Source organism: Leptonychotes weddellii, chromosome 4, assembly GCF_054177405.1.
Source record: "Leptonychotes weddellii isolate Sample4059 chromosome 4, ASM5417740v2, whole genome shotgun sequence".
Lineage (NCBI taxonomy): Eukaryota > Metazoa > Chordata > Mammalia > Carnivora > Phocidae > Leptonychotes > Leptonychotes weddellii.
In genome coordinates, this window is record NC_138372.1 from 44,554,282 (window position 1) to 44,580,819 (window position 26,538).

A 26,538-nucleotide genomic window follows, 5' to 3' on the forward strand; every position below is an offset into this window, starting at 1 on the left:
AGAAATCCGATGAATACTTTAGATAATCTACCCAGCTAAATGTACATTTGCATAGAGTTTGGTGGACGATTTTAGAGAATTCAAAGAGGTCCTTGGATCTGAGAAACTGATTTTAAATAAATTTTTGTATTCTTTCAGATAGTTCAACATTCTCTTTGACCACTAAAGGCAGGGAAAGGGGGCTTTGTATGGACCTGAATTAGGCTCAACTAAATAAGTAGTAAGTAAGTAAGTAACACACTCTGTTTGGTCCCACTGTATCAGGATAAAGTCCAAATTCCTTACTTGGCACATAGACCATTCCAGTTCTTGTTCTTGCTTCTCTTCTTTCAGCCCTATGTATGCATTTTTTTCTCTCATCTTTTTCCAGCCACATAAAACCAGAAAAAAATGAAGCTGTACGATGCCTTTATGCTTTATACATGCTGTTCTCTGTCGTGAGAACCCTTCTTACTACTCATGTCTTGATTGGTTGGGCTTCTACTCAGACCCAACTCATATTTCACTTCTTGTGGGGAGCCTTACCCAAAGCCCCAGGCGGGGTGAGGGGTGATTCCTTGTAGCCCCTTTATCCATCACAGCATTTATTAGAGGATATTATGACTGTTACAGTGTCTCTCTCCTCTACCAGAGATGTAGAGACTGGGCCTGTGAGTTAGTCATTTGTGGACCTTGAAGGTCTGGTTAGTGGCCGGCACATAGTTGGTTATAAAGACATGTTAACTGAACGAATAAGGGAATGAATAAACAATTTTCTCTGGGAAAAGAGGAAATGTGCTTTACCAAACTTCTGCTTCAATTTCACTCTCTAAAAGTGGGGCAGTGAATGCTGCTTATAGAGGAATGTGAGAAGAATCAATTATTGGAGAGATGCAGTAAAATCCTCAAACAAGAGGCAAAATAAAAGAGCAAAGTATATTTTTTATAATCTTATTCACAACAGACTTAACACTCAAGGAGAAAAGCATTTGCTGTTGTTTCTTGCGTGGCAAGAGGCTTGCCAAAATGGATACTATTTTCTAAAATATTTCGAAGTGTGAAGTGCATGAAGAGGCCTCCCGTCATTTTAAGATGAATTATGTTCTAATCCGGGCATTTAAAAAACAACAACAGAAAAACTCAGGCTGTTTTTCAATTCTGTCTGCATCTTCTTTTGGCTAAGTGCTGGGAATATTAAAACGGATTTTACTGCTTGCCAGATTTTTTTTTTAAATCAAAGAGCCCATTACATTTTAAAATGTGATGTCTGGGGAAAAGGTCACCCTCAGTTTCTGGAAGCTGGGCTTAAGATATTAAAATAGGTCTCATAACCATCTTTTATTTTGATGGCAGTTGGTGGATTGGTCACAGGCTTTGGAAGGACACCTGTATACATGCTACAGTCCAGTTTCTTGGGGCAGAAGGTGGGCCCATCACCGCGCGTTGAGAGATTCCTGCATGCATACCAGCTGGGACAGAAACCAACCCACACACTCTCAAGAGTTCTGCCTCCTTCTCCGTTGGAGCAGAGTCTCAAAGTCAAAGAGAGCCTGACATCAAGGTGTTGGGTGGAAATCAAAAACCCAGAAGGGAGGGCTCCACACAGCCTCAGAGAAGAGAAGGCAAAGGATGGGCGAAGCCCTTCCTCCAGCTCTGTGTAGCCAGGTGCCTACCATATGTTCTGTTTTGCCTGGAGACATCTCAGGGACTTCAGCCCGCATTGCAGTGCCAGAGGTTTTCTTTGCATTCTTTCCTGGACAAGAAAGAAGAAAATGGAAGGGTTTAGTTTGGTCTTCTCATGTTATCAGCAACACGTATGCACCCAGGCCAAGAGAATGTGGAGGCTCCATTATGTGGTTGGCACTGTGTTAGGTGATAGGGAAACACTGGTAGATAAAAGCTCTGGTACCTGCCGTGGTGGAGCTCACAGAGGGCAAGTAGATGCTAAATGTCTACTCAAAATTATTATTTGGTTACAAACAACCATAAACACAACCCAGGGAAAGGTGAAAATATTTACGCTTATTTTGAGATGGGGCAGGAGCTGGGGAGGATCGTAGAAGGCTTGCTGGAGGAAGTGACACTTAAACTGGGGGCCTGAGGGATGAATAGGAGTTTCCAAGTAGAAGTGATTCTGACAGTGCCTCCTGCACTACAAATTGTTCCAGATAAGCAAAGACAACAGCCTATAGAACCACCTTGCATAAGGAGGCTTTCTACAGTTTGGAGAGTGGCAAGGGGGCCTCTTTCCATAGCTCTGCCTCTTTCCAGAAAAGCAGGAACTTCTGCCCCTCTCTCCACACAGGTATGTGCCTGAAGGATCAGGTAAAAGCTTTGTCTTCCCCCTTCCTTACTCCTTTCAACGTTCAGAGGTGCTGTACCAGAAGAGGTTTGACCATTATCCTTAACCCGGGGGGGGTCTCCAGCCCAGGTACTACTTGCTCAGGCTGCTGCCTTATGAATAGAAATTTCCTTAGGATCCAGGAAAAAGACATGAAGAGCTTCTGCTCAGGTCCTCTTAGGCTTATGATGGGTGTCATTCATTCGTCGCTAGCACCTTTGGTGACTTACTCATTTATTTTACAAATCCATGCAACGACCACAGTACAGATATCTGGGAGCTTCAGCTTCTGTATTTAGTGCATAATTCAAGTATGCCATTAACAAATGCATTTTGCTTCTCACTGCTTTCAATAAAGATGGTTCAATCAATAAGTTTTTTAAAAAGGTGGAGAGTGGCAGTGTAACATCGTGGTGGAGAGTGGAGGCTCTGAAGCCAGATGCCCTGGGTTTGAATCAGTCCTGGCTCCTTTCTCTATGCTCCTTTCTCTATGCGTGACCTTGGGCAGGTTACTTATCCTCTTTGTGTCTCAGTCTCCACTTCTGTAAAAGGTGGCTAATGCCACCCATAGATTATTGTGAGGATTAAATGGGCTAGAAACTGTAAAGCAAACACCTGGAACATAGCAAGTGCTCAATAAATGTTAACTAATAGTGTCATCTATATAAGGATGTTCATGTAAATTAACTTACACATCAGATTAAAAAGCCTTTTGTTGCACCTTTAATATTGCACCTGTGAATCATTATGAATCTCCCCCCTCAGTCTCTTGATGAAGATAATGTGACTTCATAATATCCGAAGCCCCAGCACCCAGCATTAGAATAAGTACTCAGTGCATGCTTGTAGACTACATGAATGACCATGTGCCCTGATGGAGTTTAGAAATTAAAGTCACTGAATATATATTTCTATTTCTCCCAATTCCTTTTCGGACCCTACAGAAGGAAAATTTTTTCTCTGCATTTCTTTATCTTCCCATCCCTAACCCAGATGCTATATAGAGTAAAACTCAATAGATGCTTAATGAGAATCATGATAGCCAATTAAGGCAGCCCCTTCAAGGCAGATCTGTTTTAATCGCTGAAAATTTGTCATGGGAACCCATCATCACCTAGTAGCCCTGGCCCCAGTTTATTTCACCCAGTATGTGAAAGAAAAGCTTTCTGGTTGCTGCAGGTGAAAAAAGGTTCCAATTGCTCTGAATTATCAAGGTTGAGAGTTAAAAGGATTCTAGAAGCAGTATATGGCATATAAGATAAACTTTGGTGTCAGACCTGAATGTGAATCCTGATTCTTCCCTTTACCAGCTGCAACCTTTCAGATCCTAATTTTGTCAGTTGTGAAAATGGAACCAGCAGTTTGCAGATTGTGGAGATTAAAAAAAAAGTTACCGACCCAAAATACTTAACACAGGGAAGATGCTCAGTGTAAGGAATTATTATCTGTTACTGTGTTATCATTATTATATGATCTTAAACGAATCTAGCTTCCCCAGAAGAGAAGACTTAACATTAATTATCATGTGCCGAGCAGTTTTCTGGGCACTGTTCCTGTACATTATCCCTTTTAGCATAAGATCTAGAACCTAGTCTTTGTCCCAGGCCAGTTTCTCTCTGGTGTCTGCACTTCTCAAAGTTACATTAGGAGAAAATACATGCTAGTCTCCCTGGTCTCTCTTCAGCTTCACTTTCTCCCTTCTAATACCTAGGAGCATATAAAAAGGTAATGGTTTGCACATGTAAAAATGGTTTGAGAAACCCGAGGCAGAGTTAATTTTTTTTTTTCTTTCTAACACAGCAGGAAGGATAAATAATAACCATCTGTCTAGTCTGCCAGTTGATGATTTGTACTGGAGGAAATAAGCCAAGCTGGCTTCTAGAGATTTCCAGGTGTTGGAAGGGCCAGGTTTTACAGGGCTTCCAGTGGATTCTGATAGTCACACAGCCAGCCCTCCCATCCCTTCCCCGCCCCCCCTATTAATGACTTGAAATCAGTGGTCTTCAGCACAGGCTGCTAATGTGCCCCCACCTGGGGAGCTTTAAAAATTACCAATGCTTGGGCGGCACACCAGACCAATTAAATCAGAATCTCGAGGGGTGAGAACCCAGCTCAGGACTTCTAAAGAATTCCCTAGGTAATTCTAAAGTGAAGCCACAGGAGAAAACAACGGATTTAAATAAAGACTTCTGGCCTTACTGGACCTAGTGAATGAAACTTTTATGAGAAGGAAACAAATATATGTTAAATATCTATATATGCCAGACATTTTTCACAGGTTTTCTTACTCAATCTAAAGAATAACCCTGTGAGGTAGAAATTATCTGCATTTTACAAATGAGGGGACCAAGGCAACACCAGGTTCAGTTTCTTGCTTAAGACAACAGAGGTAGGGTTAGGTCTGGATTCTAATTCATTCACTCACTCAACAAACATTCCTTAAATGCTAACTGTGGTACAACCATGAATAAGACAGAATCTTCCCATGGAGTGCGCATTCCAGTGGTGAGGACAAACAGAGAGATATGTAATGTCAAGTAGTGATAAGTGCTAGAAACACAGCTAAAGCCAATTATGGGGGTAGAAAGTCTTGGCAGTTGCTATTTTAGGGAGGGAATTCACCCAAGGCCTCTCCAAGTGACATTCAAATAGAGCCCTGAGAAACATGGGAGAAAGCCATGCAAATGTCTGCAGAAAGAGCATTTCAGGAAAAAGCTATCATAAAGGCAAAGGTCACAAGGGAGGGAGGAGTGTTTGGTGCATTCAGGCAATAGCCGAGAGGAGAGCCTAGCTGAAGCAGGATGAAAAGGGAAGAGAAGGTTAAGTATTCACAGAATTGAAGGGCCTCACGGGCCATGCATGTGACTGGAATTGATTTATTTTTTTCTTCCATCATTCATTTCTTCTCTGGCAAATGTCCTCTTCATTCTTCCCTTCTAGTGATAGCAACTATATTTTACTTTGTGGGGACCCCTCCTCCCCATTCTAGTGATGTGGTTTGGTAAGAATGACACCCAGTTCCAACTCCGAGGTTGGTCTCTGATTAGTTGAAGACTATCATGGTGTCCTAATCACAGTCTTGGTTCTAAGGTGGACATAAAACTTAATTTAGTATAAGCTCTGAGACTAGAGGAGACATCTGCTACAGTTTCTCAACTCGTAAAATTCTCTCCTTCTGGGCAGGACCAGCCAAAAGAGAGTGCTGTGAAGATATGATGACCTTGACTACCATAGCTATTTTGTTATTGAAGAAGTGTCTGGAGTAGTTGAGGCACCACCATGTAGAGCCTAAAGATGATGTCAGCACCATATACAGCAGAGCAGAGAGCCAGAAAGAAACCAGATCCTGGATTTTGACATTTTTAATGACTACATCAAAAAAGCCTATAGCTCTTGCTGCTGCCAGACTTTTTATTTACATAAACCAAACCTCTTTATTCTCTAAACCAACTGAGTTAGCTTTTCTGTCCCTCCAATATAAATAGTTCTAAGTAGGAATTACTATGGATATTTTTTTTTCCTTAATAAAAGGGAGGTTAAACTCTTAGTCATTTTTCTGTGTTGTCTTCACGAGATGTTCGAGGGGATCAATGAGCCTCTGAGGCTATGATTATTCCCTCCAATTTCCCCCCATTAGCAGCTTTGCTATAACCCTGCTCTGTGCTTCCTGCTTTTTCTTCCTCTTCCTTACTCACAGGCTCCAGAGTGAAGAGATTCAAAGTTGGAGCCATACTTCATTTTTGTGAAATACTATTTTAGACCTCAGACCATAGCATGTTTGGAGGGGTCTAAGCTCTTTTGTATTTGTCTTCATGGGAGTTCCTAGCACTTCTTGGATCTGTGGCTTGAGATCTTTTATCACTTTTGGAAATTTCTCAGTCATAATTGCTTCAAATACTGCTTCAGCTCTATTCTCTTCCTCCTATCTTTCTGTGACTTCATTAGATGTATACTGGATATTCTTGCCATTTCCTATATGTCTCATACACTTTTTTTGGTATGTTCTATCCTCATTGTTCCTTCATGCTTCAATCTGGATATTCCCTACTGAACTATATTCAGGATTAGTTCACTAATCCTCTCTTCAGCTACACTCAACCTTCTGTTCAACTGATATAGTGAGTTTTTTAAATTTAGTTTTTATATTTTTCAGTTCTAGATATTCTATATATCTAGAGGGAGGAGTGTTTGGTGCATTCAGGCAAATTCTATATAGAATTTACATAAATTCTATATAAATTCAAATGGCTTACTGAAATTCTCCATCTTATCCATTTTCTTAAACATATTAATTACAGTTATTTGAAAATTCATGTCCTGTTTTGTATCATTCCTGATTATTTTTAACTGAATGCTGGACATTTTGTTTAAATAATTCTCAAGATTTTATATGATGTTAACTTCTTCCAGAGGGTTTTTTCCTCTTTTCTTTCTGGTATTCAATTTGAATTCCAAATAATATCTTTCAAAGAGATGTTGTTTTGTATTTTATCTAGTCTTCTAGTTGATCTTGCCAAGAGGTTTGGTCTGCTGTAAACTAGTCCATTCTAGACCTTAGCCTAAGTCACAGATACTAAGTATTTGTGTGACTGTCGTGTGTACATTAAAAAAACAAGTTCATAGGATTCTTGGGGGTCCAAATGAGATAAAGTTTGTGATACAAGGCAGTATATATAAAAATGAGTCATGTTAATAGGTTATTATAGAATCTTTGAGTGAAAATAGGCCCCAGGAATGAAAAAATTCACAATTCTTCACACCCAAAAGGAGTAGCTGCCTTTAGTTTCTTATAATGTACCTCCTTTCAAGAAAACAGGCAAATAAAATGCCCCCTCTCAGGGTCTAGGAGTACTTAATCATCATAGCTCCAACAATACAGAAATAGGAAGAGATCAAGGCATTAACTTTCTCAGTAAGCAATAGGCTATCACAACAACAATGCAACAAAAGTATCGCCAAAGTCCTGTTTTGCACTGTGGAGTGCAATATTGCCTAAAAAACTTTGTCTGTCATACCTGTAATCACCCTATCAGAGCAATAGAGCAGGTATTTTTTTAATTTCATATTTTTGGTTCATTTTAGAGATGAGAAAAATGAGTCCAAGAGAAGTAAAATAAGTGTTCCAATATAAGGTGGTTATTTAGTTGCAAAAGTGAGACTTTGACTCATCTTTTTATACACTTTTCTATGTCATCCATTATAGGTTGAATTCTGTCCCCCCCAAATTCAAATGTTGAGGCCATAACCCCTAGTATCTCAGAATGTGACTGTATTTGGAGACAGGTCATTTAAAGAGGTGATTCAGTTCAATTGAAGTCATTAAAATGAGGATACCAATCTTCACCATGACTGGTGTTCTTATGAGGCCAAAAATTTGGGCACACAAAGAGACACCAGGGATGTCCATGCACTGATAAAAGACCATGTGAGGACACAGTGAGAAAGAGGCCATCTTCAAGCCAAGGAGAGAAAGGCCTCGGAAGAAACCAAACTTGCTAACACTGGGACTTTGAACTTTTAGTCTCCGGAACTATGAGAAAATAAACATCTGTTGTTTAAGCCACTCTAGCAAACGAATGCATCAAGTGACCTGGATTTATATTAGAAGAGAAAGTATTTGGTTTAGACATTTGTCGTGATCACCTTTTGATGTCCTTGTTTTGTCTTTTCAACAAAGCTGAGTTCTCTGAAGTTATAGATGACATCATGAAAAATGAACCCTCGCTTTTTATCACCCTATTGTCTTCTAGCACATCCCTTCTATCTCTTTTCTATAATGCTGGGCTGGGGAGCTACAACTACATTTCCCAGATACCCTGGCCCACTGGCTTCTGGCTGAATTCCAGAAACGGGAGGTGCTTGGAGGGAGATTAGGCTGTGGGGAGAGTAGAAGTACTCTCTTCTCGTTTTTGGAGTTTGTTAGTATCTGTCCAGCATCAGGGGAGCGCTACTGCTGTTGCTAAGATTTAAGCTGTCAGAGAAGCCTCCTGGATCTCACTCTTGGGTCTGAAGGAGACTCCTGAAGTGTTTTTCAACATTCTCAGCACAAGTCAAATGTGAAAATTCAAAATTTAGAATAGCCACAGGACAGACATCCCATTCAGTAGGTGCAACATTGACCACATGGTGTTCTGTCAGAAATGCACGCACCAGCCCCCTTTGTGAAACACTGAGTTTCAAACTACGTGTTGTAAGCCACTATGTGGCATCTCCTTCAAAATTCTTTCTCTAGCTGCTTGGCATATTCTTGGCGATCCTAGAATCGACTATGCAGTAGCACTCGCCAAGGTTCTGCTAATAATACACCTTTCACTATGTTCCCTCAGCCCTAAGGATGAGAGCTGCTTTCTATAACTCCTAAGCTCTGGGTTCCCTCAACTGTCATGGGTTGAATTGTGTCTTCGAACATAGTTGCCACTGGCACCTGTTAATGTGACCTTATTTGGAAGCAAGATCTTTTTATATGTAATCAAGTTAAGATGATGTCATTCTGGGTTAGGGAGAGCCCTAAATCCAATGAATAGTGGTGGCTGTATATGAAAAAGGAGATACAGAGACACAAAAGAGACAGAGTTGGAAGAAGGCCATGTGAAGACAGAGGCAGACAGTGGAATTAAGCAACCATAAGCCAAGGAATGCCTGGAGCCACCAGAAGCTGGAAGAGGTAAGGAAGAACTCTTTCTTAGAGCCTTCAGAAGGAGCATGGCCCTGCTGACACCTTGGTTTCTGACTTCTAGTCTCCAGAACTGTGAGAACTATTCTCTGTCTGTTATTTTAAGCCACCCAGTTTGTGGCATTTTGTTATGGCGGCCCTAAGGACAGGAATACACACACCATCCTCTTTTTGCTCTTTCAGTCTAATACTTGTGCAACCAGTCCCCCGATCCTCTGTTGTAAATTCCCTGTTCGAAATACCCAGTAAGGTTTTTGTTCTGCTGAAATGCAAACAGAGATGCCACCCCTCCTCTCAAACTTTCAGTACCTTGTATTTTGATCCAAAAGATAATCAGTAAATGGTTGATGAATGTAGTAAATAGAGAAATTGCAACAGCAGATTAGTATCAATGCATATTTTTTCACCTGTCATATTTAAAACTTGCTAATTGCTAAATATTTTGCCCAAATTAATCTTTATAATTTCACTTAATAATATGTCTTGGAAATCTTCCTGTATCAAGGCCAGCCATGTTATTTTACAGCTGCATACTTTATCATTTGGATATACTGTAATTTAATTGTCCCTGAAGGATTTCTCATTGTTTCCATTCTTATTTTTAATTTTTTTTTAAAAGTTTATTTCCATTTTTAGAGGCATTTACCAAAAAATGCTACACTAAACTTTTATTTTGTTTTATTTTATTTTACTTTAATTTTATTTTTTTGGTGAGATGCCAGTAGGGTAATTACCTAGCTGTAGCATTCCTAGATATAAGGGGCTGTACAACTGAAGTTCTAATAAATAATGTCCACTTCTTCTATAAGTGCTGCATTCATCTGAAAGGGCTCTCACTAGAGACTGCTTCATGATATAATACAACTTGGAGAATTATGCCTTTAATGAGCCCACTGGCCTAAAAGAATAGCCAGTAAGACAATTCTGACTCTTACTTTTTCTGCACTGCTGAGCCATTTACATTTCTGAGAGCAATGAGATAAAACCCAACAAGCAAACCACCGGAGCAAAGCAGCAGAGTCAATAGTAGTTCTGAGAAATGGGAGGTCTCTCAAGGAACAAAATCGCAAAAACTCACCTGTAGGCAAATCATGTGACAAATCAGAAGAAACTTTGCTCAACAATTCAACAAAATTCTGCCATCTGTGCAAGAAAGGGAAACAGAGTATTGGTGATCAATGTAGAAAGCTCTGGAAGAATGTGCAATAAAGGTCGAAGTTTCTATTGATAGTGATATTGAAGGAGCTTTTTTTTTTTTTTTGTAGCTGAAGGAATTTTTATTTTTATTTTATTTTTTTTATTATGTTATGTTAATCACCATCCACAATAGCCAAACTGTGGAAAGAGCCAAGATGTCCATCGACAGATGAAGGGATAAAGAAGATGTGGTATATATATACAATTGAATATTATGCAGCCATCAAAAGGAATGAAATCTTGCCATTTGCAATGACGTGGATGGAACTGGAGGGTATTATGCTGAAGGAGCTTTTTGATACCTGTATCATTCAGGGTATAATTCAGGAAACAGAAACTACTTTAGAGGTCTCTATTAGAACAGGGCTTTAATATAGGAAATTAGGTGCCTACACAATTATTGCAGGGGTTAGTAGAATGGAGGTTGGCATCTGCTGCTAGGCTCAGGATTAGTTCTCACCAGTTCTGGAGACCAGTAAACTGCAGGAAATTCTGACTGACATCTCAGTTGTCCCTGACTATGAGGTTGGTGACTAGGCAGTACAAAATGTGTTCTGGCCACTGCAAAAAACTGATGCGTGCCAGGGTCTGGAGTTGCTACTACTTCAGGAAAATAAATAAATACTTAAAATGTCCCCGCCCCCACCCCCACACCTTCCGCCTTTCAAATCACACGCAATTGCATCTCACTGATGGAGCTTAAATCAGTTCCAGAACCTTGGTGTCAAGGGAGTTAGAAATGTTTTTTTGTAGCTTTCCCAAGAATGGGAAGTATTTCAATACAGGAAAAAACATAGGAGGGGATATAGAAATGGCTTCTGAATGCAAATAGACAATATTTAATGAAATCCCCAAGCAGCAACTGCATTAAACAATGTATGTACTTGGGACAGTCAGAGAGTCATTGAAGGCTTACTTGTACTTTAGGAACACTTTGGTAGTGAAAATCACCTGTATTTGCTTGCCTGACATCTATCCTCCATTTATATACAAATATGTTCTTCCCTGGGATGATGGACTATAATCAATGCCCCATAGCCTACCGTGGTCAATGTTGTGACTCACCTTGTCTAATGAATCTCTATTTATCACTTTCTCCACTCATCCCTCCTTACTTTCCTCCCTCTCTCCCATTCCATGTCTCTGTATCTCTCATTAATTTTTGGTTCTGATTCTTCCCAAAGTTTTATTTTCCCCCAGTTTTGTGTATAACTCCATATCCTTTCAAAATATTTCTTTTTGCTTATGTTAACAAAAAGCAGTTTCTGTTGCTAGCAACCAAACTGCAACTGATCAGTATTGTTATCTCCTCCTTGCCCATCAGAAGTCAAGCAACTATAAAGCCCAAGTTGTGAGATATAGAAGCCCTGGATTTTCTAGAAGAGTTCTAATGTCATGTGATTTTACTCCTTAAATAAAAATGATTCATTGTTTTGCTTATACCTCATAAAACTTTTCCTATGCATGACATCTCAAGTCAGAAAATTTCTTTGGTTGGTATGGAAATATGGCCTCCGGAGCTTCATGTCAGTTTGGGCGCAAGAATAGATAAGGTGTAGGTATGCAGAATCATAAGCCTGATAAGCTGATGACTCTATCAGCTGCTGAAGGGATACATAGGGAAAAGAAAGTTGGAAAAGCAGCACTGTTGAGAAATATCAATAATCATGCAAAGGTCTGATATTAGCACAGATCTGAAAGTGAGCTGCAGTGGAAGCCAACTCCTGTCTTCGATGCTTGCTGCAATTCTGTCCTCTTAGGAGGTCCAGGCTTATGCCTGCAGTATCTTCTGACCCTTAGAAAAACAGCCACAACACAACAACAAAAATCTAGATCCATCAATGGTTCCATATTGCATAACATTTATTTTTCAGAGCTGTTAGGAGTTATCAAATATGAGATAAGGCATCTGGACTAACAGCACCAGAAACTCTTCTGTTCCTTCTTGAATAGTACCGATAGTAGGGGGAGGAGACTGTGAAAAAATTTTGTTAAGTATTGAGCCTGGACACTGCCTGATTTAAATGGTATATAGGACTTATGTGACCAATGAAATCCTTGAGATCCTTCTAATTAATTTTTTTTCTTTCTTCCATATTCTTTATATTACCCTAGGACCTTCGAAGAGCCAGTAACAATTTAAATGTGAGAATGGGTTCCAGTTACCATAACAGGCACTATAAATCTAATCACAGAAACAAGTGCCAAACTCCCAGTGTTGAGTCAGAGAGTTCAGGACTGGAGGACAAGGTCTGTGAGCCTGATTTTAGATTCAGGCAGATCTGAGTTCAAATTCTAACTTCCACTAGGTTATTAACTTAAAATGACCTTTAGTAAGCGTTCTGAGTACTTTGTGTGCATTATCTCATTTAATCGTGACAACCATCCTATGAAACATGTAAATGAGTTGCCCAAGGACACACTGATCAATGGGGTAGCCAGATTTAAACTCTGGCTGTTTGACTCCAAATCCTGCATGCTCAACCATTGTATTATATGGCCTTACACGTGAATGTAATATCATTTGATTTCGGTTACATTTTTTCCCATGAACACAGCTCCAGTGTCTTCTGATATTCATTATTGCAGAAGTTTGAGGTCAGTCTGATTTGGGTTCATTTAAAATTAATGTTTTCCTTCCTTTGCTTTGGTTTAGTTTTATTTTGGTTTTGGCCTGCATCCTTAAGTAATTTTCTTTGTCTCTGTAAACACAAAACTTTTGTCAGGATAGACATGGATACATTTTTTTTCTTCATTCAGCTTGGTCATACTGAGTCCTTTCGATCTGTACACAGAGGGTTTTTTCTTTTTTCCCATCTCTGCAAAGTTTTTTCAGTTGTGGCTTTTGTTGTTAGCTCTTGTTCCATTTTTTCTAGTTTCTTCTTCCAAAATGTCAAGGCCTCTTAGGTTCAATTTCTATTCTTCCTCTTCTATGCCTACTATCCTCTCTCATTTTCTTCTCTGTTTTTCTTTTTTAGATTTCGTGGAAACCTCTCAAGTTTGACATTCTGTAATAGATTTTCTCTAATGTTATTTTTACTTTTTATTGATTCCTGGTTACCTCTTTTATTTTTGTAAATAATATTTTCTTGGAGGGTGCCTGGGTTTCTCAGTCGGTTAAGTGTCTGACTCTTGGTTTCCACTCAGGTCCCTATCTCAGGATCATAGGATTGAGCCCCACATTGGGCTCCACACGGAGCATGGAGTCTGTTTAAGATTCTCTCTCTCTTCTCCTTTGCCCCTCCCCCCACCACTCACACTTCCTCGCTCTCTCAAAAAATTAATATTTTATTGGAATACAACCACAGCCATTTGTTAGTGTTATTTGTCGCTGCTTTCAGGCTACAGTGACATAGTTGGGTAGTGGAAATAGACTGTACACCCACAAAGCCCAAAACATTTACTATTAGGCCCTTTATAGAAAAAGTTTGTTGACAGAAAAATTTAATACAAATATCTTAATAGCATCAAATATCTAGCAATAATCAGATTTCCTTGATTGTCTCATAATTTTTATTGAGATATAATTGATATGTAATATTAGTTTCAGGTATACAACATAATGATTCAATATATGTATATATAGAGAAGTGATCCCAATTAGTCTAGTTAACGTACATCAGCACACATAGTTACGATCCTGATTACCCCTTAATTTGACTTATAGAAGCTTCCGTTTCTTGAAATTGTCCGTGTTTTACTAAGTTTTTTCTAATTTCTTCTGTTCACTTCAGTGCTTTCTAAATTTCATTTTACTAGCTTATTATGCTTATTACTTTCCAGTTGGTTTCAATAGAGGACATGGCTCCATAAGGCCTACAGAGAACACCAATGGCTTTCTAAAGGTTTCCTAGTTTTTAGAGTAGATCATCTTTAAAAATTTGCTGCTATTTGGAGTCTGCAGGATTGTCACTGCCTCTCCATGTTCTGCAGTATTTTTTAAAATTAGGCCTCATATTTGGGGTTTTCTCTATTCACCGTCAAATGAGGAACTGTTCACATTCTGCACAACCCAACAGATGAGTTGCATAGACTTCCCTTGGCCCTATTTACTGCTCATTTAGCCCTACAGTCAAGGAATGAGTGACAAGCCTCACTGATGCCTGGTGGCCCTTCATTGGGACCACCTCAGAGATGGGTTGCATATCAGACATGAAATGAGCATGTATGTCATCATTGATACACTCAGCATATACAAATACTAGGATCTCCCTCCCTCTGCTGCAACCCACATGACTTTATTACCAGGAATTATGCCTCATCAAATGCAGACATCACACCCAGGTTTGCCCCTGCCCACCCCAACTTTCTGCTCCATCATTCTTGGAAGTTGAGCTTTCTGCATAGGTACAGAAAAGCAGCGTGTGGGTAAGCCTATGTGTGTGTAGACTTGGGTGGGGATGGACACAGGCTAACAGTATTCAGGCAACTACAGAAAACATTGCCTGTATCATTTTCTAGTGGGTTAAGACTGGGGGCCTCCAAATCAAGGGGAAGTCTGATGAAAGGATGAGAGATCTTCTGTCAGCTGTACTTCTCACAGGTAGACAGGGCAAAGCATGGGTGCCAACTCACTGATTTTCCCAGATTCCATTTACTTATAGTTAGTGGATATTCCTTCTAGATTTTGACACTAGAGTGCTTATTAGTTTTTGCTACTGGTGTGGTTTTTGCGTCTTTACTCATTGGAATTTTAATCACGGATTGATAAGTGGATAACGTTTTATACAGTAAGTGGATGACATTTTATACAATAAGTCATTTTATACAATAAGTCTTATATATTAAAAAAAATGAAACAAAAGCCTAAACATACCAAACATACAAAAGATGGGCTATTTCATAGAAACACCCTGGTAATCTTGATGAAGTTAATTATAGGTGACATGTTTCTATATGAGCATACAGGCTTAAACCAAAAGTGTGCTGGTGCTTACTTCCCAAGCCCATTGCCTTTCTCCAGCTTGTGAAATGTATGCTCCAGCCATAACCAATAGTTCATAGTTCTCCAAACTTGCGACGCTTGCTTCTTTGTCTTGGCACATACTGCTCTTTTTCCCTCTGAGACACTCTTCTCCTTCTCTTATCTGGTTAGTCCCTACAAGTCCCCCCAAGCTCAGCTTAAATGTAGACTAGAATAGCGCTGAGGTGCCAGCTCTATTCAGACTTATAGAATCAAAGGTTAAGTCCCATGATCTGAAGCATTTAATCATTATAGCCATTCCCTTAAGGATCCTATAATCTCCTTCACCTGAGAGGGTACAGAATATGCTAGAAGGAGGAGGCAGGTAGGCTGTCATAACAAAATACCATAGACTGGGGGTTAAAGAACAGAAATTTATTTTCTATGGTTTGGAAAGCTAGAAGTCCAAAATCAAGGTGTCAGCAGGTTTGGCTTCTTCTGAGGCTTCTGTCATTGGCTTGTAGATGGCCACTTTCTCAACTGCGTCCTCACATGGTCTTTTCTCTGTGTTAGCCCATCCTTGGTGTTTCCGTTTCCAAATTTCCTCTTCTTGTAAGGATACCAGTCAGATTGGATTAGGGCCCACCCTAACGGCCTCATTTTATTTAACTCAATTGCCTCTTTAAAGGCTTTATCTCCAAACAGGGTCATAGTGTAAGGTACTGGAGGTTAGGGCTTCAACATAGGAGTTTGGGGAGGTGTAATTCAGCCCATAACAGAAACAAAGATTCAAAGAAGCCCAACTTTTGGGACAATTTATTTAAGGTCTCTGAATCTCAGTTTACTCATTTGTGAAGTGGGTATAAAAACATAAATCGTGGGGCTATTGGGAGAATAAAATGAGATAAGCCATGTAAAGCATTTAGTCCCATGCCTGGGGCATATTAGGTGCCACCTGCATGGATCCCTTACAGCCTCAAGTCGGGAGGTTATTTTGGTTATGTTATTTAACTCAGCTACTGGGATGCTCATTCCACCCCACCATCTTCCTTTGTGTTCACCTTCTCGATCGTGGACCCTGCATTGTATTCTTGCCTTCCAGTTAACTGTGAGAAGCACAACCGTTCCCTGATTCATAGGCAATAAACTCTCAAATCCATACAAAAGAATTCTTTTTTCCATTTGCAGATGAGGAAATTAAGGTTAAGGGCCATTAGTTACTTGCCCAACTTCCCAAAGCTAGGGCGTTTCAGAGCTTTCTATCTAGGCCTGTATGATTCCAGAGCTCTTGCTGCCTTTCCCCAAGGACAGGGGCTAAAGGGCTAGGGGAGGTGCTCAACCAGTGATAAGAAGTTACCTCCTGGGCTGGGCCCTGGGCTTCTTTGGATCAAGCCTTTCCCTGGAACTTAAGAGCCTCCTTGCTTTTGTATCTGTATCTCACACCTCTCCCGGGTCTTAGGGGAGAGGACAGGAGCTACTGAGCTCCTCAAATCCAGACTGCTCAGCACCAAGTCCAAGGGTGGAGCCAGCCATGGAACTCGGTGGGTTTGCCTAAAGCCCCTGTGCTTAGTCACTATCCTAGAAGCTTCTGAATTTCCTAGGACTTGTACAAGAGTCTTCATGGTTTATTGAGAGTGAAGACTCTGAAGATAGAGAGCCTGCTTTTGACTCAGCCTGATTGATGAATTCATTTATCAGTTACCTATTGGTTTTACCCTCTCTGTGCCTTAGTTTCCTCTTTTGTAAAAGAGTAGTACCTACCTCCAGAGGCACTTACAAGGACTAAAAGACTTAATGTTTATAAAACACTTAAGAGTATTGCCTGTAATATAGTAAGCAATATGTAAATGTTGACTCTTAATAATAATAATAATAATAATGCTATTATTATTAGTCTCACCCCATATGGATATGGACTTCTGCAAGAGAAGACGAAATTAATGATCTCTTAAAAGCCAGGTCCAGTTCCCAAGACCCAGCCAATGGGCAGATCATAACATGTCTCTAATTGCTCACAATCTACCAATTTTCCTTATTCCCATTTACAAGTAATTGTGGAATCGGACACCTCATGTTTACTTTAGCTCCTAAAATCCTCTGGGTGTTCCTGGGATTATCAAACTAGTCCTTTTCAACCTAATTGCACTCTTCATAATGGGCCAGATGTGTATGATAAGTCCTACTTGTGGCTGTGTCAATTGCTGCGTTCTATTTACGCAGCTTCCAGAGCAGCTTCATTATTTATCCCCTCCCCCAACACAATTTGGCTTGGGTGCCTGTGTTTTAAACTGGGTTTGAAGCATTTAATTTTGCCAATACAATTTTAGGGTATTAGTTTGCCTCCTGTTCTCTCTCTGCCCTCGTTAATTACCATTTATTGCAAAGTCACACAGAAACATTAAATGCTAATTCTGACTTACGTGTTCCTGGCCAAGAACGAGGGTAATAATTTCCATCCAACACAAACTGAACTCATTTTACATAAGGGTGATTCAGAGTAGAGATTTGAAATCGTAATCAAGTCTTTCTCAAAATCGCCTTACCCTAGCAGACATTCACTAATGTCTCTGCTAATTGGTAGGCAAATGACAAAAAACAAAATCTCAGTGTTAAAAAAAAAAAAAAACGCAAAAAACAACAACTTTGTAACAGCGTTCATGAAATTGCTCCTCTCATCAGCTCTTGCAACGTGACAGTTTAAGAAGGGAACACAACTCATTTTATTTGGTTAGATGGGGCTAATCCTACATCACCATAATCCCTCCTGATGTTTTATTGATTCTAAAGGACATTTAATCAGGAAGCAGCTCAGCACTAGAATCCTGCTAATTAGCAAGCAGCCACATTCCAAATGGGTTCCCAATTGAACAGCAGATTAATGGACAATATGTACTAAAATAATGATTCGTGCATTCAGCTCCTAAAATGTGTGTCTAAATTGCATCTTTAATCTCTTAAGGATATAGGTTTGTATACAAAGCCCTTAACGGAATGGTTTTAATTCAACAGAAGAAGCTTTAGCCAATGACTGTTTAAGGATGAAACAGGTTTATCACTTATAAATGCAATTCTTCACTGGTTCTCATGGTTTGATGTCCTTGAACATTCAAAGGTCAAAGACAGGTGAATAAAGAAACCACTGTGCTTCTCTGATATGCACATAAAACAGTGGGAAATTGAGAATTTTGATATACATAACCTAACCTCATTTGCTTCCCAATCACTCTTATTCTCATATCTGTTTCCTGGAATCTTGGTTCCAGACCCCATCTTTTAATCAAGTATACTATATACCAGGTATAATGTGAGCTCTGATACTTGCATTTTCTCCATTTTTATCGGTGGCTTTTTGGGACTCCCAATTTTAGATTATTGGTTTTCTACTTGGCTCTTAGCCCACTTTTCTGCTTTTGCTGTTTAACCACCTCCCTCCCCCTTACCCAAACACCCCCAGGGTTTTACAAGGGAAACTTCTGTGTCCTGAAGCTGATCTGGTAGAAATTCATTGGCTAGGCTCAACCTCCTTCCATCATTTATTTATCAATCGATGTTCGCCTGTAACCTTTACCATTCTTTGCTTTTCTGTATTACTCTTATCATCATGTGATATATGTCACATATTCCAGCTTATTTATTGTTTCTCTTCCCCATTAGAATACAAGCTTCATGGGAGAGGAGACTGTTCCATTCATATCTGTATCCCCAGTGATTAGAGTAGTGCTTGGTATACAGTAGGAGCTCGATAAATATTTGTTAACTAAATTAATAACTGGATTAATCAAATGTTTACTGTGTGACTATCATGTGCCAAGTACTGGCCTATAAGATATTGGGGATATAATGTGAGGGAAACAGTCATATTCCCTGCCAGCATGGAGATGACTATCTAGACATTAAAGTAACAAATCACACAAATAAATGTATAATTACAAACGATGATAAGTTTTAGGAAAGAAAATAGCTGAGTGCTAAGAGAGAGTATAGCACAAGGAACCTGATTTTGATGAGGTCTTTAGGAATGGCCTTCCTCAAATTGACCATGAGAGGGACTAGTCAGAATTTGCAAATCTGCATGCATCCCTGAGAGTATTTTGAGACTCTACCCCTCCCTTAGTTCAGTTCAATTTCATAAATATTTATTGAATTCTAATATGTGCCAGGCAGTGCTCTAGACACAGGATACATCAATGAGTAAAACAAAGATTCGGCCTGCCCCCTGGCAGTATAGCTTATAGTCTATCAGAGATTGACAAATAACAACAATAAACATCATACATCAGCAAATCACAAAATACATTAGAAGTTGGTAAGTGTGTAGAAGAAAGCAGAAGGAAAGCCGGTTAAGAGGAAGAGGGGCTGAGAGACTACAGATTTAACTAGGGTGGTTAGTGTAAGCCTCATGGACAAGGTGACATTTGAGTAAAAAATAAAATAAAGAAGATGAGAGAGTTAACATGGGAAAAAATGTTTTAAGTAGAGGAAACATTCAGAGGTTAGTTGCTAAGGTGGATATGTGTGTGGTATGTGTGAGAAAGACAAGGATTACAGTGTAAATGGAACAGAATGAACAAAGGAAGTTGTAGATGGAGCCAGAGAAGTAGTGGGGGAGCAGATTAGGTAGAACTCTTTATAAGGACTTGGATGTTTTTTCTTTTTTTTCCTTCTCTGAGTGAAATAAGATTCTCTTACAGTTTCATGAGCAAAACAATGACATAAACTGTTCTAGGTTTTAATAGATCACTGTAGCTATGGTACTGAGGATAAACTAGGGGCAAGGGAGAAGTCTAGTTCAGTTAGGAGGCTATTATACTAATCCAGGAGAAAGACAATGGTAGCTTGAATGAAGTGTAGTTAAGTAACAATAGAGATGGTGAGAAGTGACCAGATTCTGGTCTTCTATTCTGAAGATAGAGTTGATTCACTAATGAATTTTTGATGGATTGAATAGGAAAGGTGAGAAAAAGAGAACAGCTAAGAATTACAGGTATGTTGTGTTTTCATTTTAATTCAGTTCAAAATATTTTCTAATTTCCCTTTTCTGTCTTACCATAGGTTATTTAGAAGTGTGTTGTTCAGTTTCATAATGTTTGGAGATTTCCAGTATTTTTGTTTGTTTGCTTTTAATTTCTAATTTAATTCTATTGTGGTCAGAAAACATATTTTATATGATTTCATCATTTTAAACTTACTGAGACTTGTTTTATGGCTCAGAATATGGTTTATCTTTTAAATAGTTCATATATGATTAAAAAGAATTTGTATTCTGCTATTGTATGGAGTGTTCTGTAATTGCTACTTATATCAAGTTATTTGATCATTTTTTCAATTTTTTATATTATTACTGCTTTTCTATCTCCTTCTTCTATCAATTACTGACAAAGAGATATTATATTCTCCAACTGCAATTGTGAATTTATCTATTTCTCCTTTAAGTTTTATGTTTTTGCTTCATGTAAATTAAAGCTATATTATTAAGGACATGAACATTTAGGTTTGTTATATTCTCTTGGTGAATTGACTTTTTGGCATCCCTTGCTTTGTAATCCACTTTGTCTGACCTTAATGTAACCAAGCCAGCTTTCATTTCATTAGAGTTAGCATGGTATATCATTTCCATCCTTTTACTTTTGGTATGTCTTATGTCCTTATATTTTAAATGGGTTCATTGTAGACAGCATTTAGACAGTTGAGTCTTGCTTTTTTAATGAAATCTGAAAGTCACTGCCTTTTAATTGGTGCATTTGGATCATTAATACTTAATGTAATTCTTTATATGGTTGGGTTTAAATCTAACACCTTGATATTTATTTCCTATTTGTCTTGTTTCTTGTTTCCTTTTCCTCTTTTTAATCTTTTATTATTTAAATATGCTATGCTTCCTTTTTATCTTTTAAATTAGCATTTTAACTCATTATATTCTTCCTTCAAACAAAATTATAATACTTAATTGATGTATTAGCATGGCCAATAAGAAGAACCTTATCAAGTACATTTTCATTTCCCCCTTGCAGCTGTGTATGCTACTGCCAAATGTTGCACTTATGTTATGAACCTCACAGTGCATTATTCTTATTTTTGCTTTAAACAGTAAATTTTCTTTGAAAGAGTTTTTTAAATAAGAAATGTATCTTTTATTCATCCATACATTCACTATTTCTAGTATTTTCATTTTTTGTGTAGATCCAAAATGATCGTTTTCCTCGGCCTGAGGACTTTTAATATTTGTGGTACTGCTCCGATGGTTATGAATTCTCTCATCTCCATCTTATCTTTGTTTTAAAGTCTATTTTGTCTGATGTAATTATAGCTCCCCCAGCTTTCTTTTGGTTTCCATTTGCATAGAATATCTTTTTCCATCCCTTCACTTTCAGTCTGCGCGTTATCCTTACATCTGAATTGAGTCCCTTACGGGCAGTATATAGATACATCTTGTTTCTCTCTTATCCATTCATTCACTCTTTATCTTTTAATTGGAGAATTTAGTCCATTTACATTTAAAATAATTATGGATAGGTATGTACTTATTGCCATTTTGTTCATTGCCTTCTGGTTGTTTTGTAATTCCTCTGTTTCTTTCTTTATCTTTTGTTATCTTCCCTTTGTGGTTTAATGACTTTCTTTAGTGATATGTGTAGATTTCTTTCTCACTATCTTTTGTGTATTTGTGGTTACCATGAGGCTTACATATAACAGCTTACATTTATAACAATCTATTTTAAGTTGATCTGAACTATTCCCAATCCTTGTGCAAGACCTAAAAATTTTTCTGTCTCTTTCTTTTGTTCTCCCCCTCCCCCACCTTGGGTAATTTCCTCAAATGGATACATTAGCCAGTACTCAAGAGCAACTCTTTAGAATCTCCAGAGGGGACTCCCTGGGGATCTCTCTTCTCCACTACTCTGTACTGTGCCTTCTAGCCTCCTCTGCTTTGACCTCCAAATGCCATCTCTTTAACTGAAAAAGAATTCAGGGCTCTGGATTTCCTCTTCTTGTTCAGTAAGCTTAGCTTACCTCATTTATTTTTCTTTCTTTAGGAATCACTGTTCTGTGCTGCCTGGTGTCAAATGTCTGAAAACCATTGTTTCATATATTCTGTCCTGTTGTTTAGTTGTTTGACTCTTGATAGTCTATAATGGTTGGAATTTGAAGTTTCCTGCTTTGTCTTTCAATGACCAAGAAGACTCTGTCGTTAATATAAGCAAACATTCCTTAAGTATCTTTAGTAATGAAATTGATTACTTCAGCGGTGCCTGGGTGGCTCAGTCGGTTGAGCGTCCGACTCTTGATTTCAGCTCAGGTCATGATCTCAGGGTCATGAGATCAAGCCCTGCATCAGGCTCCATGCTCAGTGGGAAGTCTGCTTGAGATTCTCTCTCTTCCTCTCCCTCTGCCCCTCCCCCACTCATGTGTGTGCTCTCTCTCAAATAAATACATCTTTAAAAAAAAGAAATTGGGGGCTGGGAGGGATGGGGTGGCTGGGTGATAGACACTGGGGAGGGTATGTGCTATGGTGAGTGCTGTGAATTGTGTAAGACTGTTGAATCACAGACCTGTACCTCTGAAACAAATAATACATTTATGTTAAAAAAAAAAAAGAAGAAGATAGAGGGAAGGGAAAAATGAAGGGGGGGAAATCGGAGGGGGAGACAAACCATGAGAGACTATGGACTCTGAGAAACAAACTGAGGGTTCTAGAGGGGAGGGGGATGGGGAGATGGGTCAGCCTAGTGATGGGTATTAAAGAGGGTATGTACTGAATGGAGCACTGGGTGTTATACGCAAACAATGAATCATGGAACACTACATCAAAAACTAATGATGTAATGTATGGTGATTAACATAACATAATAAAAAAAATTAAAAAAATAAATTGATTGTTTCACACATAAAACTTCTAAAGACAGATCTCAGTGTTTGGTATCCTAATAGAGGACTATGTGAATAAAAAGTCAACTTACTTTATTTCACCATGGTAACCCAAATCTTGATGGTTTAGCAATGTTTCCAGGAGACTCAAAGTTAGATATAATCCATGCTTTCCACATATAGCCCTGACCTGCAAAGTAAGAAAGGATTTGGAGTTTCATTATAATGAAGTTAAGATTTGAATTTTAGCTAACATAACACTGTATGTTAACTATACTGGAACTAAAATGTAAAAAATTAAAATAAAAATAAATTTTTATTTGATTGATGCAGAGGTATATTTCATTGCTCGAAGCCAATGAAATTTGAAATGTTGATCTTAAATTTTTGCCAGCAACGGAATGGGTGGTCAAGGCCTAGAAGTTATATATACTTATTATACAGGTAAATTGCAAAATATTTTTGTATATTTCGTTTGATTTATAAAACAAGCTTGATGTATTAGCATGGCCAATATTGCTATCTGCATTTCATATAGGACAAAACCAAGACTTAGATTAAGTCACTTCCTTGATGTTACACAGTTCATAAATGATGGAACTTAGTCTAGAAACCAGATGTCCAATAAATTTTTGTTGGATCAATGAATAAAGTGTCATTGTAGTTTCCCAGATATTTAATATTTTCTGAGTCTAGCTGACAAATCAGTTCAGTTCTCAGGTTGGTGGGTGGGTGACACTTAGATTCAAACATGTCAGACTTTTAGGGGTATGATAGCATGTTTTGTGTGTTTAGCATATATATATATACACATGTATATATATATATATATATATATATTTAGAGACAGAGGGAGAGCATGGACACGTGGGGGTTGGAGGGGCAGAGGAAGTGGGGGAGGGGGGAGGGAGAGAGGGAATCTTAAGCAGGCTCCACGTGGAGCCTCATGTGGGGCTTGATCTCATAACCCTGAGATCATGACCTGAGCCAAAATCAAGAGTTGGACACTTAACCAACTGAGCCACCCAGGTACCCCTAGCATAATGTTTAAACATAGACTTTGGAATGAAACAGGACTTATTTTGGACACTAGATCTGTTGTCTGTGATCTGTGTGACCTTTCTGTGCCCAATGTTTCATCTACTAAATAAGACTAGTATTTTCTAATTCCTAGGGTTCTGTGAGGGTTACATGAGAAAATAAGCAGTTAGAATAATGCCTCGCTTTTAGTACACATTTGATTAATATTTGTTGAAATGAAGAGATGAAGAAAGGAGAGAGAGGAAAGAGGGATGAGAGGAGATGATAGGAAAGGAGAGAAGGGGAAAGAGAAAACAAGAAAAGGAGAAAGAAGGGAAGAAGGTGTGGAAGGAAGGAAAGAAGAAAGGAAGGGAGGGAGGAAGGAAAGGGAGGGAGGAAGGAAGGAAGGAAAGGGTAAAGAAAAAGATGTCTAATTTGTGTTTGGACTGAACAGTAGCTACTATTATTACTTTGAGAGGAAGTTCAGTATAGTGATTGTATTATGCATGTTTTTTTACTCTGATGATTTGACATCCAGGGCTATGCTGACCCTGGAGTGATTGCCCCTCCCAGGGCTAGTCAATTCCTAGAGAGGGTAAAGGACTGGCTTTAAAGTGTGTTTTTCTTTCATATGCAAACCAACCTCCTTTTTATGGTGGGGGAGGGCTCTCACCCTGGGGCCACTATTTCCCTTCCCTTATTGCCCCAGGGTCAAACACTAGGCACCTAGGGATAGCCCCTATGCCCCAGAGCTCACTGAAATTATCCAAACTAACCAATCCTAAACCTGCTTACCCTGCCTTGTCCATTCCACCATAAGGGCTCCTGCCCACATTTTCCCCTTATCCCCTCTGCCTCCTGACTAGCCCTGCTGCTTCTGGAAGAGTCTGTGTGGGTGTGCCATACTCCCTTGCCTTGGAAACTGTGTTTAACAAGCTATCTCTTCAGTGGCAATCATCTCCTGATCTGTTGGTCTGAACATAGCTGAATAATGTATAAAACCTAGATTTTAAAACAGTAACAAAAAACTAATCTTTGTTTATCTTTATGTAAGGAAACAAACAACAAATCTAGGTTCAAAACTTGTACATGTTACTTCCTAGGTATAGAGGAGTCCTGTCAGGGATGCTTAACAGAGGAAAAAAGATCATCAATTTGGAACATAAAAAACTGAGTAGGAGTTTACCAGAAGAGTAAGGGGTCAGGGAAAATTCCAGGCAGAAGAAAATCATGTGTGATTAATGGATGAGAAAGAGTATGGTGCTTTTTAGAAACTGCATATATTTTGACATTATCCACTCTACTATAGTTTTATACACTTTTCCCGGCTGGGCAGTAATGATCTGGTCACTAGAGCTTCTCTACAAGACACGGGATTACTGAGGGCTTCAGCTGTGTTTCATTCATTTTTCAATCACCATTTGTTTAGCACTGTGTTGAAAAATAAAGTATCAATAATTATTGAACAAATAAATACGTAGTGAACAAGGAAGTGAATGAAAGAGTTGAAAACAGTAAAGAGTAGAGTGTGTATGGGCAGAGATTGGCAAAAATAAATTTAGAGAGGTAGAAATTAGTCACATTATGCCATTTTACTCCTTAAATAAGAATTGAATTATCTTCATGATTACAGCATATTAATATATTTTTAAACATCAGTGTAAGAGGTTGTTCTAAAAACAGTTCATTTACTTCTGGCAACACTGAGTTTTGCTCTAGGCTAAAATGAATAGCAGATTAGAAATAGTACATCAGGGTTCCTAGAAGCAGATTGATTGATGGCTGCTAAGAGCTGACAGTTATAAAGGAGCAAAAAAACATCTACCAAAAAATTCTGGCAACTTAGTGTTATTCAGGATTATTACTAAAATTGTTTAAAGCTTGAATATTCATAATGATGACCCTTGTTCAAAAAGAAAACATTTCATTATGTGTAGTTTCTTCTGTTTAGTAAGGAAATGTTTTTTAATCAAATGTAAATAAAATGTCTATGTTATTTAGAAAATGACATGTGAAGTAAATATTCATTTCCCCTAAATGCTCCTTGAAAGAGTGGCGCACAGATGCTCTCTCAACTTCCTCTCTTCCCACTTAAGGCTCCATTTGCATTTTACCCCATCACTGTACTTAAACTGTATTTGCCAAGTCACTGGTAACTTCCATGGTTTGAAATTGCATGAGTACTTTTCAGTCCCAATTATTGGTCTCTTCACAGCATGTAACATGACTGATCATGCCATCCTTCTATAAATCTCTTTTTTGGCTTTCTTGACCACTCCCATGCCTCTTGTGATTATTTTTAGTCTCCTTTGTTGGCTTCTCTTCTTCTACAGTGTCCTCCTCTACTTTCCCTTTTCACTTTCCATTGTGTCCTTGGGTAACCCTAACTACTCCCGTGGCTTCAACTGTATATCAAAGACCTTTAAATCATTATTTAGCTTTAATCTCTCAACCCAAAACAATGTATTGAAAACTGAGCTCCTCATCCCATCCTCCACCCCTCTAAAGCTACTCCTTGTCTCTTTTCTATCACAGAGAATGGTACCACCACTCACCAAG

General features: G+C 38.7%; 1 protein-coding gene across 1 annotated transcript in view; it reads right to left on the reverse strand.

Annotated features, from left to right (window-relative positions):
• The window catches only part of C4H1orf87 (chromosome 4 C1orf87 homolog), a 78,295-nt gene that overhangs the window by 5,940 nt on the left and 45,817 nt on the right, over positions 1-26,538 (reverse strand). The window contains exons 7-8 of the mRNA XM_081816864.1: positions 23,052-23,149; positions 10,072-10,136 (exon numbers count right to left, since the gene is read on the reverse strand). Coding sequence (XP_081672990.1) covers positions 10,072-10,136; positions 23,052-23,149 — 163 coding nt within the window. The remainder of the gene's footprint in view (positions 1-10,071; positions 10,137-23,051; positions 23,150-26,538) is intronic.